Consider the following 17,595-nt stretch of genomic DNA (forward strand, 5'->3'; position numbering starts at 1 on the left):
AAGGAGGTCACACGGTACTAACGCCACTGCGGCACAAAGTGTCTGTGCCAGATGTTTGGCCCCAGCAAAGGGAATCATTGCGATCGACTGCTTTCATTAGAGACGTTCAGCTCACTCTAAATATGGAGGCCTGTGACGAGCGGAGAGAGGCGCTGCCGTGATTCCCCTCCCCTCCGAACCAACCCCCTTTCCAGTGCATTCCGCAGCCCCATGCCTGTGTGCTCCAGACCGCAGTTAAGCAGTCCCGTCTGGAGTGTGTGACGGCATGTAACGCTGCCCTAGGCCATGCAAGATGCCTGCTCCCACTTACGACTGAAGGCAAAGAGATCATTAACAGATTTCGGTTGAGAGCAGAGCAGAGGGGGAGCTGGAATCAAGATTGTGCCTCAGAGAGAGAGAGAAGATACTCCAGAATATTTTTCGATGAAGCTATTATTTTACATTTACCCTCAAACCATTAAATTGAATACCTCCTTAACTGATTTCCCTCAGGAATTTGAATAGGAAGCGCTCTTATATTCTAAATCCTTTTATAATGGACAGGATATTCCAAACACGTACAAACTTCATTATAGAATCCATCATGTGATTTTTATATATCGTCAAAGTAATGTGACCCCTTCAACAAAAATGATTCTCATGACGTTAGACGCTCATAACGCCTCTAACCAAATTACACAGTGAGATTGGATCATGAGATGCTAATTGCCGAGTAATAAACTACTGCGGCCTGCGTGCTCATTTTAATATAAATAGCATGACTGGCTTAAGTATAAATGTGTGACAGGAGATGATAGATTTGTTGTAGGGAATTTAAAAAAACAGCATTGACTGACTGAAGTTATTTATTAACTGAAATAAAAACTTACAAAAACACATGGGGGGGATATAGACAAAACCATATGTGACTGGCATTCATAACTATTGATGTTCCCACTTGGACTCATGAGCTTTTAGACACTAACATGGTGATGAAATAAATACAAAAGCAAGGAGATGAATTGGACCAAAACTTCAACACCGTCTTGGACAACTTGGAGCTGTGTATTAATTTGCAAACAGCACAGAATCTCATTTTTTCTGTACTCACTTTGACTCACAAAACAAAAATCAATATTTAGCCTATTTACATATCAATGATTATCAAGAAGAGCTACAGAAGGTGTTTTTTTAATATCCCACAGAATGCTTCTTCTCCATGTCCTCGCATCAGGCTGGAAACATCACTGGTGACTAAGAAGTGTTCAGTATAAACACGGCGGCCTTGAGCTACTGAGCAGCTGCAGCCGCCCAAACAAAATCAGAACAACATCTACTGCATTTCAGACAATTCAGAGGGTGTAACTGTATAAGCGAGAGTGAACGCTGTACGATCCAGTGCATCTATAACCACTGTAGCACTCCGATTATTCCCAACTTTCTACAGCAATCTCTCCAAAACATCCAAAACCTACAGAAATACAAATACGTGAAGAAACTGCTGAAGAAATGTGACTCATATTTGTCATGTAAACCCTTAACTGGGAGGTCATCATACTGTAAACTGCTTGAAATTGGTTGAAAGCTGTAATTCATAAATAATAATAGCAATGGGGCGACTTGGTCTATTCTACTTCCATATTTGTATAGAATGTCATGTGAGAGGCTTTTAGGAGGTAAATGATTATTCATACCAATGCAAGAAATGTAAACAAGTCTGTGCTTGCTGCTGAACACGAATACTAACAGAGATCAGATTTGAACAGTTTGTTGCTGTAAATGTCACTATAAATGCACTGATAGTAGTCTAATGTATGTGTAACTAAAGGTAAGAGCACATATACAAGGATGCAGCCTGCGTCAGGACCAAAGCAGAGCTGGAAGGTGTTGTTCCTTACGGCGATAGAGAAGTGATAAGCTGCTGGGAAGCAGTCTGTCTTTTTACTCCGGTATGTGAAGACACACAAAATCATTTCACTTATGCAACTCCATGTGAAATCAGGTGGGGCTAATGAGTGTCACTGGAAGTTTACAATTTCCATTCTCGTGGTAAAAACTGAATTAGATGAATCCTGAAAAGCAGTGAGGATCATCAGTGGCAACCTCCAAAAGTGGCAGAGGTGTTGATCTCAGAGTGCCTTTCTTGTCATTTCAATGGGAGAAAAGTGTTTCCTTTTCTTGTCTTTAGTCTGTGAGTCTTATTTGCGTGGCTGAGGAACTCTCAGACCACAGAAACACCCTGCGTGGGGCAGGTAAGAGCTGTGACCACGTCAGGCCTTTCGATTCGCGCCAGCGCAGTGCACAGCAGTCCCAGAGTGGAGCCTTCTTTCTGGGCCCAGTTGGAGAGAAGTGTGTGAGCTGGAGCCTCCCCGTGCCCAAACAGGTCCAGCTGTTCAGGGTCGTAGCCCAGCACTGCACCTAACTGCCTCCAGCCTCTGCCCCCTCCTTCCTGCAGGAGGCGCTCCACCTCTTCCTGTCTGTGGGGCGCAAGATTCACATACAGGCGGATGTCTTGCTTGCTGTCCCTCTTAGTACCTGTGAGAGAGGAAGAAAAATATGTTTTCACTCTCTGTTTTTGTATTATCTGGTGTTTAGTGACATTTCCAACGCATGTGCATCCACCACACCTTTGCTGAGCTGATTGTCCTGCAGGCTTTGAGAGTCCAGAAAAACACCACTGTCACTTTGGAGCTTCTCTCCCTCTGGAGATGTAGTCAGCTCAGCTGCCCGGGCCTTGGAGAGAGCTTTCTTCTGTTTACATGATGTCCAACTGAGAGAGACAATAACATGTTGTCAGATAAGCTACAAACCGTGAACAGAAGATAATTAACAAGTGAGAACAAATCTTTCTTCACAATACCAACAGTTTGAATGCATTGAAAAAATATTTTGAAAACATAGTGAAGGATTTATTTACGCTTAGGTCTCCTTCAGGAACAGCATTTGTTCTTACTTACCATTTATAGGCCACGTAGATAAGCAGACCAAGCACCACAGCAGCCAGAACAGACACATAGGCCAGAATGTGATTACTGCCACTCTCGTCCTGGGGGGTATACTTAGGGGTTCCAGGGGCAGGACTGGCCTCCCCTTCATCCTCTACCTCCACTCCACCTGGCCAGCGAGCAGCCTCGCGAGCACCATCGGACTCAGCGGGACGAGACAGGATGTGCAGCTTCTTATCTGGTAAGATTGACAAAAGACGCGATGTCAGGGGCCACACTGATGCATATTAGCGCCTGCATATTGTGGCACATTGGGATCTAAACCTATGGCCAGAAGATGACTCCACAGAAGCCTGTAAAAATATCCCCCCAGTCGCTCAGCTCCCCTGGGGTTCAGGAACCTTCCGGTGCCCCTGCCTCTATCCTTGCTCTCCCCCCTACAGTGCGTCTATTTCAGGATCAAACACCTCCAGGTACCGCGCTGACCTCTGAAGAGTCAAAGGGTCATGACATGAGGACCCAGCATGTGTACAGATGACCTTACTCCCTGAGAGCGAGTACAGCCATTTGGAAGCAAGCCAACTAGTTGTCGGGGTCAGCGGCCTCTGTCGGCCTTTAGCCTGTGGGGGCAGTTAGACTTAAGACCTGTCGCTCTCATCCCAATTGGACTACAGCACTTAAACAGACTCTATTTTCACTTCTCATGTTTCCCAGCTTTGGAGTGTTACAGAGTGTTCACATGAGGTGTGGATGCAGGTGTTCACCACATGTCACAGATTTCTCACAGACGTTCTGTCCCCCTCCTTCTAGCTCGCTTTTCTTTTTATCTTTCATTACCGCCATCTTCCCCTGCATATGGCCATGTTTCTTCACTCTTCCTAACATCTTTCATCTCAATTGGGATTCTCATTCCACAACTTTAACTCACCCATGCACAGAGTGTCGGAGTTGAGCTGGCAGGATCTGATCTCCACCTCATTGTCGGAGCACTGGGTGCAGACCTGGCAGGGTTTGGTTTTACCGCGCTCCTCAGAGAAAGTTCCCGGGACGCAACTATGGCACTGTGTGTCTCCCTGAGGGCCACATTGCCGGACAACACCCTCACCCCGTCTGCAGAGGGAGCAAGGGGCACACTGGTTGTGTTTATGCGAAAGATAGTGGTTGTTGCCACAATCGCACTGTACGTCTTGAGTGGCAGAGCAAGAGGCCAACTCAGGGACTCTAAATGGGCAGCGGGTACAGGTCAGACAGTGGGAGAGGTCTTCAGATGAGGAAAATGTTCCTGTGAAACAGAGAAGAAAAAATCAGTGCCTGTTATCTAGTCAATCTCTCAATGAGAGAGAGATAATGATCCTGCAGGTATAACATATTCTATATTGTAACATTATACTAGGATCACCGACCTTTTAGACATGGTGTGCACTTGGTGTCCTCTTTCCCACATTCTACCTCCACTCCAAAACCAGCTGGACACAGACTGCAACACTGCTCCGATTCAGTGTACTGACCACTGGCACAGGCATCTCCAAGAGCAACCTGCATAGATGAATACCAACAGTTAGACAAATAAAACACTACTGTGTTTGTTTTTATTTGATTATATGTATATGTTGAACCATTTTTTATTAATAGTTGGATTTTGAAACCCTATCTAAAGAGTTTTTATGCAGAACAGGAAATTGTGAGACAAGGTTTTGTTTGTTCAGGGACTTTTTTTTTTTGCCTTCCCATGTTGAAGGAACGCACACACGTCCCAATGCTGTGCTACCGAAGAACTGGGGCAGTGGACACATTAGAAAATGGCCTTTTTATCTTCAGATCTGCTTTAGTTTTCACCCTTAAAGTGCTCGGGGGCCTTATCTGCAGTGGGTAATGGAGAGCCCAGTTTGAGTTATGACATGAGGGATAGATCAGACATTCCTAAAGGCTTGTGCAGCAGGGCTGGTGCCTAACAGGAGTGGCTGGCTTTAATCAGATGGCTTTAGACCAGAGGACCCAATAAGATGTGAAGGGGTGAAGAAAAACACACACAGAAAAGGAGGAAGAAAGAAGTAAAAAGAGCTTCCGCCCTCCCACTCATTCCAAATCTCAGTGAATGACAGTGTGTAACCCTGTCTGCACAGTGTGTGTGTGTGTGTGTGTGTGTGTGTGTGTGTGTGTGTGTGTGTGTGTGTGTGTGTGTGTGTGTGTGAATGTTTCTTGACATCAGAAAAAAAGCAGGGTGGGGGTTATAAAGGAGACGGTGCCAGCCCCAGGCGAGGGTGTCAGTTAACCAAGGCTGCCCAGCATGCAAGTGTCTGTTTGGGTGAGAGGGGCCTTTGAAGTCGCCAAGCCCTGCAGGTGTGTCTATGAAGGTCAGTGTTTCACTTACTCCCCTTCTCCAGGCTCTGAACAACGGCATCTTAAACATGCGCACGTTTGAGGGAGATTGGCCTTCGATGCCTGGGGGGCTGACAAGAGCAAACAGATGTCTAACAACTAACCTCCTACAAAGGAGAAAAGTAACAGCTAAACAACCCACTGATGTCTCTCTTTGTCTCTGAAGTCTGCCAAGGAACACAGGCAACGTGTGTGAACCTGTAGAGCCTCGAACAAAAACCCCATCAGGAACACACACACCCACACACACACCCACACACTGTGCCATGTCCCCGGTCGCAAAACGCTGAAATATTTCCACCATGCTGATACTGAAGGGGAAACAGCTTTGAAACAGAATGTGGCTCATTCCAAAAACAACAGTCAGTTTTACTGCAGCGCTTACAGAGGAGCCAGATGATATCTGAACAGCAGCCACAGGACCCAGATCAGAGGCATTAGGGCAATAGGGTTGGAGGCTCCAGCAGGCAGTAACCATTAGTTGCTTGGACTGTGGCATAAAACCTGAACCATGAGAACATAAAGCAGAGAGGCATCTGGGAAACTCTGCTGCAGCCACTTCACCTAACAGATGGAGCTTCTCTGCTAACACAAGCAAACCTCTCAGCTCTCAGTTCCTACTTTGATAAATATTTGGTGGCAGTGGGTCTGTTTTATTTTCATCTGCTGTTCCGACTCTCTGCTGTTTCACACAGTCTAGTCGCTGCTGTCGCTCTTTAAGCCTGCCTGGAGGGCCGACTCGCCCCAGAACAGGAACTGCCAAAGGTCCAAAGGCACTTCCACCCACTGGTGCCCAGCGTACGATGAAATATTTAATCCATGCCCGACTCTTAACCACAGTGAGAACAGAAACCTAGTCAGCAGAGGAACGACTAAACCCTGCATTCAATGGAAGAGAGTGCCTTTGAGCAATACTTTGATGAAATACTTTAGCAACAACATCCATAAAACACATGATAACCCTAATTTAATCTTATTTTCATACCAAAAGACAATCATGCTTCCTTGGAATTAATTAATATTTGCTTTACATTTAACAAATTGCATTTCTGTGTGTTTGTGTGTGTGGCTGTGGTGAGAGACTGAGGAGGCTGGGGGGGATTTTAAATGTTTTGTAATATCATGACGTGGAATAAATAATGCCGTAGTAAATGAACAATGTACTTAAGATCACAAACTCACTCCAGGAGAATGTAACTTCATTGTTAATGGTGCTTACTTTATTTCTTAGCAGTACTAGAAGAGTACTTAAGTGTTATGAGAGTATGATAAACTGGATTTATGTCTTGTTGTGGCAGTGATTAATTGAAGGTGCACGCAGCAGAGAGCAAACACTCTGATCTTATCTGGTGCCTGTGGGGCAGAGACACAGGGGGCTGCAGTTGTTATATCCATTTAGGTCTGGAGGGGCAATCTACAGGGAATCCCCAGTGAGAACAGAGGGACCACCGAGGAGCGCTGCTGTGAGTGGGGCTCTCAAGTCTACGGCTGCCAGAGTCACTCAGTCATCGCAGAACACACACACACACACACACACACACATACATACACACACGGCCCGTGCACACACACCTCATCTCAGCCATCCTTGTGACTGAAACTGTTTCTGTTCCCATTCGAGGTGAGACTTCAGACATGATGCATGGCAGCAAGCTGGAGTTTCCCCCACTTTGAACGGTAAATAAACAGAATAATGGGACTCTGCATCTGTATCTGTGCAGGATTTGACACATGTGCCTTCATACTCTTGCTGGGACAACAACAATGAGACCTGGAGCGACTTTCAGCGCCGGCGGCCTTGTCTCAGGGAAAGTTGTCTAACCTGTACATCCCCTCTGCACTGATTACAGTCATTAGTGTATAGGGGGTATAGGGGGCAGATTAAAATGACTGATCTGTCTTTTTTTTTATTGCAAGCAGAAATCTATAATCCTTAAATTATAATTAAACAAGACAGGGCACAGTAGTGGCTCCCTCACCTAGCTGAAACTTGAGCTACAACAGTCAAGAAGCTGTAAAAGGTTCAAACTGTGCTGTTGTTTGCACCCTCACCCCCCCTTTCCACAAAATCTACTTAACTACTCAATGGAAATTCAAATTACTGTGGTAGCACCCCCTCTCCACACACACACACACCACAAACTGGGAGAAAATGATGATAATTGCATTGCTCCGGATATCCAGACTCCAGCTATACTGAACGCTCGGCCGCATTCTCACTAGGAATCGCCGTGAGCAGTGAATGTGGCAACATGTACAGTAAAGTACACATAGTATGAGCCTCGAAACAAAGAGCTACAAACAGCAACAGTGGGCAGTTTTCAGGAGTGAGGCTCTGAACTGAAAGACCTCCAGCAAAGTTGTCATAAATAAGGTTTTACACAGAAGTGGCTCAAATTATAAGTCTAGTTTAGATCACAGATCTCACAGTGAAGAGGCATTTCCATTGTAGAGCTTGTTGACATTACACCCTCATACGAGTAAAGAGTAAAAGAGATACTGATCTTTTTAATGGTTTTAAGTTGATCTGAATGCTTTGATCTGGTAGAGGTGCTTAGCCTCTCTGCTGCATGTCCAGACAGACGCCAGGCCCTGCAGGGCTGCTTAACATGGCCCAGTGTCAAATGATCGTCTGCTCCTCCTGAGAACAACCGAGCTTCTCCCTCACACTTCCCCTGGCATAATAACACACTATCAGGCATCTCTGGAACAATCATATGTCTTTAAAGACTCGGTTTATCACTATGGAGGAGCACAATTGTATCCCTCTGTTTTAGGTTTGCCATCTCCTTTGTTGTCATTCTTGTGTTTAAATGAAGATTAGATATGCAGATGGGAAAAGAAGCTGGAATGTGTTGAGAGTTGTTGGAGTTCTGCAGCTGCCATGTGACCGATCTGGGGAGAAGTTAGGTGCTGGAGCGTACTTCACATGTCACAGCCACTTCAGTCTGTTAAACTGGGGATCAGGGACCCACAGGAGCCACTGAATGAGACTTTGAGTTAGAATCCAAGGAGGAGAAGTTTGTTTATGTCGTTAATGAGAATTTTAAAGACAAAACATAGATTTCTAATCAGCTCTCTCTGTCTCTTTTTCTCTTATCTACCAAGACCAAAACAAAGATCTTCTTGTACACGAAGGCAAAACATTTACCAAGAGAGTCTTTGCTGTTAAAATGGAGTCATTCATATTTTTTTTTTTAAGTGGAAAAAGAAGTGTGTGAATGTAAAATGCCAGGAGCGTAAACTAATGTGTCAATAAAGTGATCGAATCATGATGATGCTTACTTGGATCAGTAGAAGCGCGCAGATGATAGACGGACCCATCATGTCTCCAGACTCCCTGATCCTCCTTCACGTCCAGGATCCGGGCTCCCTCAGCGGGTCACTTCAAGTCCACCAAGCGTCTCGCTCCTCTAAACCGAAAAGCCTATACTGACAGATTCAACACCCAACTTTCTCACCGACAAGACGGGTTCGGTTACTCTCCAAAAACTTCCTGTTTACCCTTTTACGCATATGAAACCGGGATTCGAACCCAGGCTGTAATCCGTGGATGCTTCCCTTCTTCCAGTGTGCGCATCTGTTTCTTTTAATACATTCCGCTCTGCACACAAAGTTGCTTCTGTCTCAGGCTCTCCGCTCGCAGGATGCATCGGCCGGACACCTCCTCCTCCCCTGCAGCTCGGAGCTCAAGATGAGGCTCGGAGCTCCTGCAGACTCTCCCGGGCCCCTTTCTCCTCCCATCGCACCGCTCAGAGGGGCTGCGCTGATTGGCTGCATCCCTGCGACGTGGTGTTAGTTAAAAAAAAAAAAGAAAGAAAAAAAAAAAAAGGAGAGAAAAAAGAAGCAATAACAAGAAACAGGAACGCAGTCTTCATATTTTTACGGTTAGTGTTTCTTTTGAAAGGCAGAAAGGTGTTTTAATAGGAGGAATGTGTCTTATATACAGGGGCGGACATAGATGTGGACAACATGGGGCCCCCCAACCACAAAACACAAGACAGGACTGTAACCAAGCAACCAATTGATTGATTTGTCTTTTGATTTCAGGACTAAAAGTAGACAACAAGTAAATGAATAAGATAGAAAAAGTATTTATTATTATTATTGCGATTTTTATTATTATGATTATTATTACTAAACAGGACCAGCTGAAAGACAATTTTTAGTTTTTTTTCACATGCACATAAAAGCTGCGTTTCATGTGTCAATCATCTGAATCCTCTGTTTAGAAAATGAAGACGTTTTTTGATGTTTGGTAAACAGCCTTGTCTGGAGTTTTTGATGGTTTTCTACTTGTTTGTTTTCTTGGTTTGAGGTCAGTTGGTGGATTACACTCTGCCCCTCGTGAGCAAACCTCAGGCCTCTTTCCCATCCTGATTCTGTTGAGATGATGTCACAAAGTCCATTGTGTAATTAAGATTAAACAACGTTGACGTACGCGTTTTTTTTTTTAAACCAGATATGAGCAAAACTTGCAGTCTTCAAAGTAACTAGTAACTTTAATTATCAGATTATCTGCTCTAGTATCAAACGTTACTCAAGGTCAGTATGAGAACGTTTTAAGTACTAAATATACTTTTTTCTCCTTCCTCTTCTTTGTAACTGAGAGCCTGCGACATCACAGTGTTTACAGCCCCTCACACAGCACACACACAGATTCTCATGTAAATACTTCTGTGATCAGCTGTTATCAGAGAGAAAAGAGAGCATGCGAATCAAACAAGATGCTCTCCAGCGTGTGTTTGATCTCAGCTACTCAAAAGATTAGAAAACCAACACAGGCTGAATTACACACCTTGTAAATGCTACAGAAAGCATCGCAGGGGGGCCCGGAGACTTCAGAGGAAAACAAATGGGGAAGATCTCTCAGACACAATACGACTCGCACTTCAAAGGCCACTAAGGGGGGAGACGGACGAGAGGAGAGGAGACAGAGGACAGTCTGAGTTTGGCTGATAAACTTCAGCACATATTCAGTCACAGTGAGACTTCGCTTCCTTTCTTTCTTTCCTTTTCTTTCATGTGTCAACCACAAACAAAACATATCTCCTTTAATCTGGGTGGTGTCAAATTTCTCTGTCCTAATTCACTGTCCAACAGCGGCAACAACAACAACAGCACAATCAAATGAACAGTCCCCTTCGCGCAGAATCTCTCTGTCCCCCGTACTTAACAACATCCTGCCCTAGGAACGCTGCAGACTCTTTACCCATTAGTCAAGTTCCTCTGCGGTCATACATGGGTGAGAACTATAAGGCCGGCCATAAAAAACATGATCTCATCATCCTCAGGCCAAGGAGAAATGGACCAGAGAGGAAAAGGAGTGGTCGTTGAAGGAGGACTGTTTGAGGGTTGTTGCTGTTCTTGGCAGGAGAGGCTGAAAACACACCGAAACTGTGTGACTCCATGACAGGCTGCCCCCATGTCTGGAGGGGGTCAGGGGGGGATGATAACCGTCGATAACCCAGAGCGAGGTGTCGGCCCCTCCCATCATTGTCAATGTGGTCCGCATCAGGAATCAGAGGCGGAGCAGCGACTGTATCCCTCTTCTCCCCCTCCTCCCACTTCCCTTATTCACTAGGCCGTGGTTTGTATTTGACTGGGGTTTGGGGCGGGGGGGGGGGGGGGAGGGGGTACAGGTCAGTTTTATCACCCCCCCACCCCCACCTCACCCAGTGAATTGTATCCCTGGAGGTGTTTATGGGGAGGCTGACAGGATGTTCGGCCCACCAGAAGATCAAAGTCTCCTCTTTAAGTAAATGTGCCGTTGCTCGCCTGTGACCTTTTCAACTCCGGCAGGGTTAACATCACACACGCATGCAAGCCCGGGGATTACAGTGAGAGGAGCCGGAGCCAATGTGAGCGCCGCGGTGGCATATCAGCTTCCATCTCGCAGCGCTTCGCGAGAGGAATCGGGGATCATTTTTCAGTGACGTGGGCTCCTGTTCAAAAGTCTGCAGTCAGCAACAACCCGGGGATATCAGGCAATAACTTCACGCTTTGCCCGCATGACCACAACTGAATGGAATCACAACTCCCACTGTCACGGTTAAGCTAGGAAGAACACAGGCTGCTCGGGTGTTTTTTTTTCTGTTAAGTTTTCTTTTTTAAATAAAGTGTATTTTCGTCATCTTCAAAGAACAATACAAACGCTGAATCATAGTGGTTCAAGAGAAATTGAACAGGTCTAAACTCTGCAGGCCTCTGTAGGATCACACAAGGTCTAAATCAGAACACCTGAACCTGACAAATAGGATCAGCTACAGTTTGATAAAGTGGGACTGTAACAACCTTAATGGATCAAAGCGTCTCCAGTGCAAAGTTAAACCCTGACGTTCAGGATATTTTTAGCTAACCAGGGCAGAAAAACCTATTAAATGTACTTCAACAGCTAATATAACCCTTCATTAAACTGTTTTTGATCTCAAAGTATCATAGAATCCTCAGTACTAATGTGGTTTAATGCAAATAAACTGATAAGCAACAGACATTTAAAACATACCAGGAGTTGAGTTTAATGCTATTTGGAGTGTCACTTACAGACTTGGTCATTTGTACGTTTGGATCATTTTATGGGTATTGCGTTTGCCCAAATAGTTCCCTTTGTTTCTCTCCAGTCATGATAGCTAATTTGTTCCAACCACAGTAGAGAGTGGGGGGGTGGGGGGTGGGGGGGTGGGGGCAGGAAGTGAATTCCTCAGTAGCTCACCCACACTCACGCACACACACACAGACTTTGTGCTCACATGTTTCAGAGTCATCATCTCTTTAGACGCTTTATAAGCACCTCAATAACAATATGATGCCAGTACAGGCAAGTATGCAAGTGCGTCCCACTTCACTACAATCCTTAAAAAAAAAAAAAAACCTGTCTCGTTTCATCCACGTCTGAGTCATGGCGGAGTGAAGTGTTACAGTCAGACCAGCAGGACAAATCTGTGTGTGCGGCGATCCAACATGGGGGGAAAAACCTGATGACTGGGATTCAGTGTTTATACATGGCTCAAGACAAAACATACAAAAGGCACTTTCAGATCAAATCAACAGCATTGCGATGTGGTGAGCGGGGTAATAAATGTTTTACAGAAGCATTAACACATTTTTAAAGGCCTTTTCTCCATCTGTAAGGCAACAAAAGGCTCTCCTCTTAAAATTCATTGCATCCAAGTTCCAGAAATATTACAAAAAGTGAATGTATTTCACATACTTGAACATTAAAGCAGTCATTGCTTTAACTGTAACAGTTCAACATCGCTTAGAGCCTAAATAATGCAGACATATACACTGTTCTCTGGTGCAAGTTTTCTGATGGATCAGCGTCTGTTGACTGTCACTGTGTTTCACCCTGTGGCTTCAGTCCGCACAGACACAGTCGACCCTCTTGTGGTATTCACCAGTAATGCAATGTGGAAATCTGGAGCAACATCTGGTTTTTCAAGTTTCCAGGAGTTTTTTAGGAAGGTGCCATTGGCGAAACAACAGCTTTGGAACATTCAACAGGACAGCCAGGTGGCGCTCTGTCCGTGAGAAGCTCACAGCATGAGGCTCTCTGTCCTGCGTCTCAGGCTTGGACATGCATCAGTAAATCATTGACCCTGAAATATGACTCAGTGTCTATTGTCACTCAGTAGTTCACAACCTCAAAGACTGAGCTCATGTCCAGGCACGAAACAAGTCCTCTCTTTGGAATGACGCTGATTAAAAATAAAGTATAAAAGTGGTACTGAAAAAAACAAAACGCATTAAAATATTTAAATCGATTAAGAAGAATAAAAGTGCCCAGTGTGTGGTTGCTCTCTCAGAGAGCTCAGTAAGTTACAGTTTCTCAACATGTAAAGGAAGGCGTTGGTGAGTCTGCCAAGCATCTCTGTGGTGCCGTCGGCCTGCAGCGTCCCTCCATGTCTGCACAGCACACACAGGGCCGCCTCACTCGCTGGGATTGTACTCGGTTTCACCTGCAGACACCAGAGAGATGCGACGCGTGGAGCTCCACAGGTGACGGGCGAACTTTCCTGAGCGCATCTGGAGAGGGAAAACACGAGGAGAAAGACGTTTCACACTTAAGACCCGCAATTATAATCTGAATTCAGTTGCTTTCTACAAGTAATTAGCATATGATTACCCCCATGCACACACACACACACACACACACACACACACACACACACACACACACACACACACACACACACACACACACACACACACACACACACACACACACACACACACACACACACACACACACACACACACACACACACACACACACACACACACACACACACACACACACACACACACACACACACACACACACACACACACACACACACACACACACACACACACACACACACACACACACACACACACACACACACACACACACACACACACACACACACACACACACACACACACACACACACACACACCCCGCTCCTGCATCTCATAGTCACTTGATGTCCTGGTTCTCACCTCCTCGGGCTTCCCTGCCCCCACCACAATCAGCTTCCCGTCATCCAGGCCCACCAGGATGTGGCTGAACTCCTTGGTTACAGACACACACCACACGGGGACCTTCAGGGCCAGAGGAGGCACCACACCATTCAGGCTGCCAAACACAGAACAGTTAGAGAGACTGCTTTAGGATTTCCCTCCATGTGCAACCTGACAGAACCTTAATCAACTCCAGACATTTAGTTTTTCTTTACCTGCATAAATCTCTTATGTGCAGGTTTCCCTCATAGGTGCCTAAGATGATGTAGTCAGACACCAGGTGGAGGGCCGTTACCTGCTCCTCCATGGTGAAGGAGGACAGCAGGCAGCCATTTACTGAGTAAACATAGAGGGGGTACTTGCCCTGTGTGGAGAGGAAGAATGTGCAGAGTAGCATAAGCAGGCTGAAACGTCTCTGACACACACACACACTTCTACATGTTTGCATATGCACCTGAATTCTAAATCTATACCTTCCCAGTAGAGCGTTCCTCCGTAGCGGTCTGAACCACAATGTGGCCTTCCATGCCCACCTGGAGCTCCGTGATTTGGGAGGGCACACAACTCTCACCAGGGGGCCGCAAAGTTCGCAGGAACTGACCTCGTCGGACAGTGTGAACGATCACAGTCCCATCCTGACACAAAAGGAAACAACATTTTTGTCTTTGAAATCTTTGTGGATCTCTGCATATTTCAAATTATTAAATGGAATCTCCCCACATATATAGTTTGCGCAATTTGTGAAACCCAGCAAGTTCATCCAGACTGCAACTATTCATACAGAGTGACACCACTGACCTTTGACCCCGAAACAGCCATGTCCAGTTCAGTGCTGATGGCCACACAGGTGACCTCCTGGTCATGTCCACAGAGGATCTGCACTGGCCGAGGGGACAGACCACAGGAGAAGCCACCCTGAGGGACAGAAATGAGTCTTACATGCTGGACCAGCATTTCACCTCGAATTACGAACATGTTTACACCATAGGTACCTGCTGTAGGACCTGCCAGACTATACAGGATGTGTCCCGTGACCCAGAGATGAGGTAGATGCCACAGAGATCCAGAGCCAAGCAAGTAATGACGTCTTTGAGGAAGACAAAAACATACAAATCAATCTTCACGACCAAAGAGGAACCAACATCATGAAGCCACGATCAGCTACAGGCGGCGTACCGATGTGCCGGCAGATCCTGCCCACCAGCTTGCCCTTCCCCAGTTGGGTGACGCGGAGGCTGTAGTCCCAGTGGCCTCCGCTGAACAGCAGGCGGCCGTCGTTGGAAACCACCAGCAGTTGATCGCTGATGTCCACGCAGGGAGAGAAGGGTCCACTCAAGAAACGCTGCGTTCTGCACGGCGAGGGAGGAATGGGGAAAGATCAAAGCAACAAGCGAGAGTGAGCCCAGGCTAAAATGTGGACCAGATTTACCACCGGCGCATAAAACTGTCACGGCATCTGCGAATTACAACTTGTGCGAAATCCAATGTTCAAATGGTTCTGATCCTGATTTATGTGGTGTGAGTGACCCGTGTCCACGCTCAGCTTTAACCAGGGTCATTCAACAATCACAAAGAGATGTTCAGATCAATTAAAGACGACTTTGTCAAGCCTCCCTCAGCAGACAGGACAATTCTTACACATGATTTGAAATGTTACAGAGGTTAACAGGAAGTCTGCAGCTTTCATAGTTTAGGATTTCTGAATTAGAAAACTCAACTAGTAAATGATTTATTCATCATAATTGTTTCCATTTCTTTTCTTTAGTACTTTTAATAGCTTAAACTTCATCCCATCTCTTACTTGGGATTGTTCATCGTTGGGTCCTTGGTGAAGGTGAAGTAGTTGGCGATGATTTTGTCATATGGCAGCCAGCTGTGTGTCCCTATCAACCCATTTGAACTCACAGTCACCTGGAGAGGAAGAGCAGCAACATGAACATAAAGGAAATGGTTTAAGATGAATTTGCCTGTGTGTGTGTGTTGATTTCTCTTTCTCTCTGCTCTTGTTTGTAGTTTCCAAACATCCTTACCAGCATATCTGAGCCTTGGATGATGAAGGAGCGAGTTTGGCTTTTTGGTACCACCGCCTGGACCAGAGGAAGGCCGTCACTCACCACCTGAGACGCACAAAGGCACCGTGTTCATACATCCAAACACCTCAGACACACAATTAACATCACAACAATGGACCAAAAGAGGGATTTAGTGTTGATGACATGAGGTGACAATAAACCCTGAATTGGACTTTTACCTCCACAAAGGGTCGTAGTTTTTTCAGCTGCTCAAAGATGTTGGGAGACACAGCGTCCATGCGGGCCTGCCGCCGCGCTGCGTTCTCAGCTGACATACGAGTAGGGTGAGGCTCCTGTTTGGAGGAGGGGACGTGTCGTAAAATAGAACAAAACAGAACTTGAAACAAACAGAGTCATGCGCAGGGGTGGTCAGGTCAACTGGGTTCGTACTTTGAGGAGCTGGCAGGGGGTTTGTCCAAAATTACTGATGATGCCTTCAAGGGCTTTCCTTTCTGTCTCATTGGCAATGGCATCCAAATCTACCGCACCTAAAAAAGAGGCAAAAAAAAAGCAACAAAAGTGAAGCTAATCCAGACACATGACATGACACACCCTCCTCCTCCTCCTCTTCCTCCTACACACAAAAGAATAGGATGTGTTGATTCATGCTTTACCCTCATATGTGCAGTAGTAGAAGACATTGAGGGCCTCCACCGCCTCTTCACCTCTCTGCTTACAGCCAAAGATCAGGTCGATCCATTCGTGCAGGTGACTGGAAACGTGCTCGCATTCCTTGGAGAACATAGAAAAAGAGCTTCTGTCATCTTCAGACAGTTGTGTGTGTGTGTGTGTGTGGGATTTGTGTATCGGGGTGGTTGTGTTGTCTCACCAGAGCTTTCATGTGCTTCCTGATGAAGTCTTCTCTTGATGAGGCCCAGCGAGGCAGCAGAACATCGGCCACCGCGTCCTGTGTTAGCTGCAAATGGCCGAGATCAAAGCCTACAAACAAGCACACAGCCGACATTACGCATTATGTTCTGTTAAGTAAAAGCTCCAGATATCTACAGACAGAACTATTCCTTACCATTCATGTTATCCAGGAATTCTGGGAAGTAGAAGAATTCTGGGATGAGCTCTTTGACGTCAGCGGGGCTCTCCATGCGAGCCTGCCATGCCGCTGCCACCGAGTGGAACTGCCGGTCCGCACAGTCGAACCTGAACAAAGAGACGAGGGAGGCAATATGGCGCCGGGAAAAGACAATGGGAGGAATTTTAAGGAGGCATTAGGGAATCTGTCAGTGTTCCCACCTGCCGCTCTGCAGCTGGATGTGCAGCGTGGTGAAGGGCTCCATGCGGATCATGTAGTGCATGACTCCTGCTGCGTTGGAGTAGTGTGTGCCGTAGTGGAACTTGTCGATGGTGCCTGTCGGGTCCTCGAAGCTCTCATACCTGATGAAGAACAACACAACAAACGACATCTTCAGGAAATCTATATTACCTGTGTATTACCATCTGCCACAAGAACAGAATTTCCATAGATTTCAGTAGTTTTCATTGTCTTCAGAGTCATCTAGCGTAAATGTCTCACAGTTTGAGAACCAGTAGTTTAGCTCATTACCCACAAATCACACACTTTACTTTATCGCTGACAACTTTCCAAAGCACATCTCAGGTTTGTTTATCACCCAATCTCTCAACGGTTTACATTCATTTCTGTATAGTTTATATATCAGCATGCAAGAATTAACACATAGTTCCAAAAGATCATTCATGCT

At 45.8% G+C, this 17,595-nt stretch overlaps 2 protein-coding genes across 5 annotated transcripts in view; both read right to left on the reverse strand.

The window, feature by feature from the left end:
* Positions 1-827: 827 nt before the first annotated feature.
* Positions 828-9,008, reverse strand: nradd (neurotrophin receptor associated death domain). Its single transcript, XM_076153916.1, has 6 exons — positions 8,589-9,008; positions 4,328-4,460; positions 3,853-4,206; positions 2,937-3,162; positions 2,607-2,749; positions 828-2,514 (listed from the first exon to the last, which is right to left on the reverse strand). Exons 1-6 carry the CDS (start codon positions 8,628-8,630, stop codon positions 2,201-2,203), a joined length of 1,212 nt encoding a protein of 403 aa, XP_076010031.1. The 5' UTR covers positions 8,631-9,008; the 3' UTR covers positions 828-2,200.
* A 3,762-nt stretch (positions 9,009-12,770) lies between these two features.
* Positions 12,771-17,595, reverse strand: part of nbeal2 (neurobeachin-like 2) — a 30,367-nt gene continuing 25,542 nt past the window's right edge. For all 4 annotated transcript variants that reach the window (XM_076153685.1, XM_076153683.1, XM_076153682.1 and 1 more), the window contains 15 exons: positions 17,129-17,269; positions 16,905-17,035; positions 16,710-16,819; positions 16,495-16,612; positions 16,271-16,368; positions 16,060-16,173; positions 15,839-15,925; positions 15,610-15,719; positions 14,985-15,157; positions 14,801-14,895; positions 14,607-14,723; positions 14,282-14,443; positions 14,024-14,172; positions 13,788-13,923; positions 12,771-13,328 (listed from right to left, as the gene is read on the reverse strand). In XM_076153685.1, coding sequence (XP_076009800.1) covers positions 13,233-13,328; positions 13,788-13,923; positions 14,024-14,172; positions 14,282-14,443; positions 14,607-14,723; positions 14,801-14,895; positions 14,985-15,157; positions 15,610-15,719; positions 15,839-15,925; positions 16,060-16,173; positions 16,271-16,368; positions 16,495-16,612; positions 16,710-16,819; positions 16,905-17,035; positions 17,129-17,269 — 1,837 coding nt within the window. In that variant the 3' untranslated portion in view covers positions 12,771-13,232. The remainder of the gene's footprint in view (positions 13,329-13,787; positions 13,924-14,023; positions 14,173-14,281; positions 14,444-14,606; positions 14,724-14,800; positions 14,896-14,984; positions 15,158-15,609; positions 15,720-15,838; positions 15,926-16,059; positions 16,174-16,270; positions 16,369-16,494; positions 16,613-16,709; positions 16,820-16,904; positions 17,036-17,128; positions 17,270-17,595) is intronic.

The sequence above is a fragment of the Genypterus blacodes genome, unplaced genomic scaffold, assembly GCF_046128005.1.
Source record: "Genypterus blacodes isolate CSIRO-AG114 ecotype Tasmania unplaced genomic scaffold, CSIRO-AGI_Gbla_v1 ptg000059l_1, whole genome shotgun sequence".
NCBI classification, from domain to species: Eukaryota; Metazoa; Chordata; class Actinopteri; order Ophidiiformes; family Ophidiidae; genus Genypterus; species Genypterus blacodes.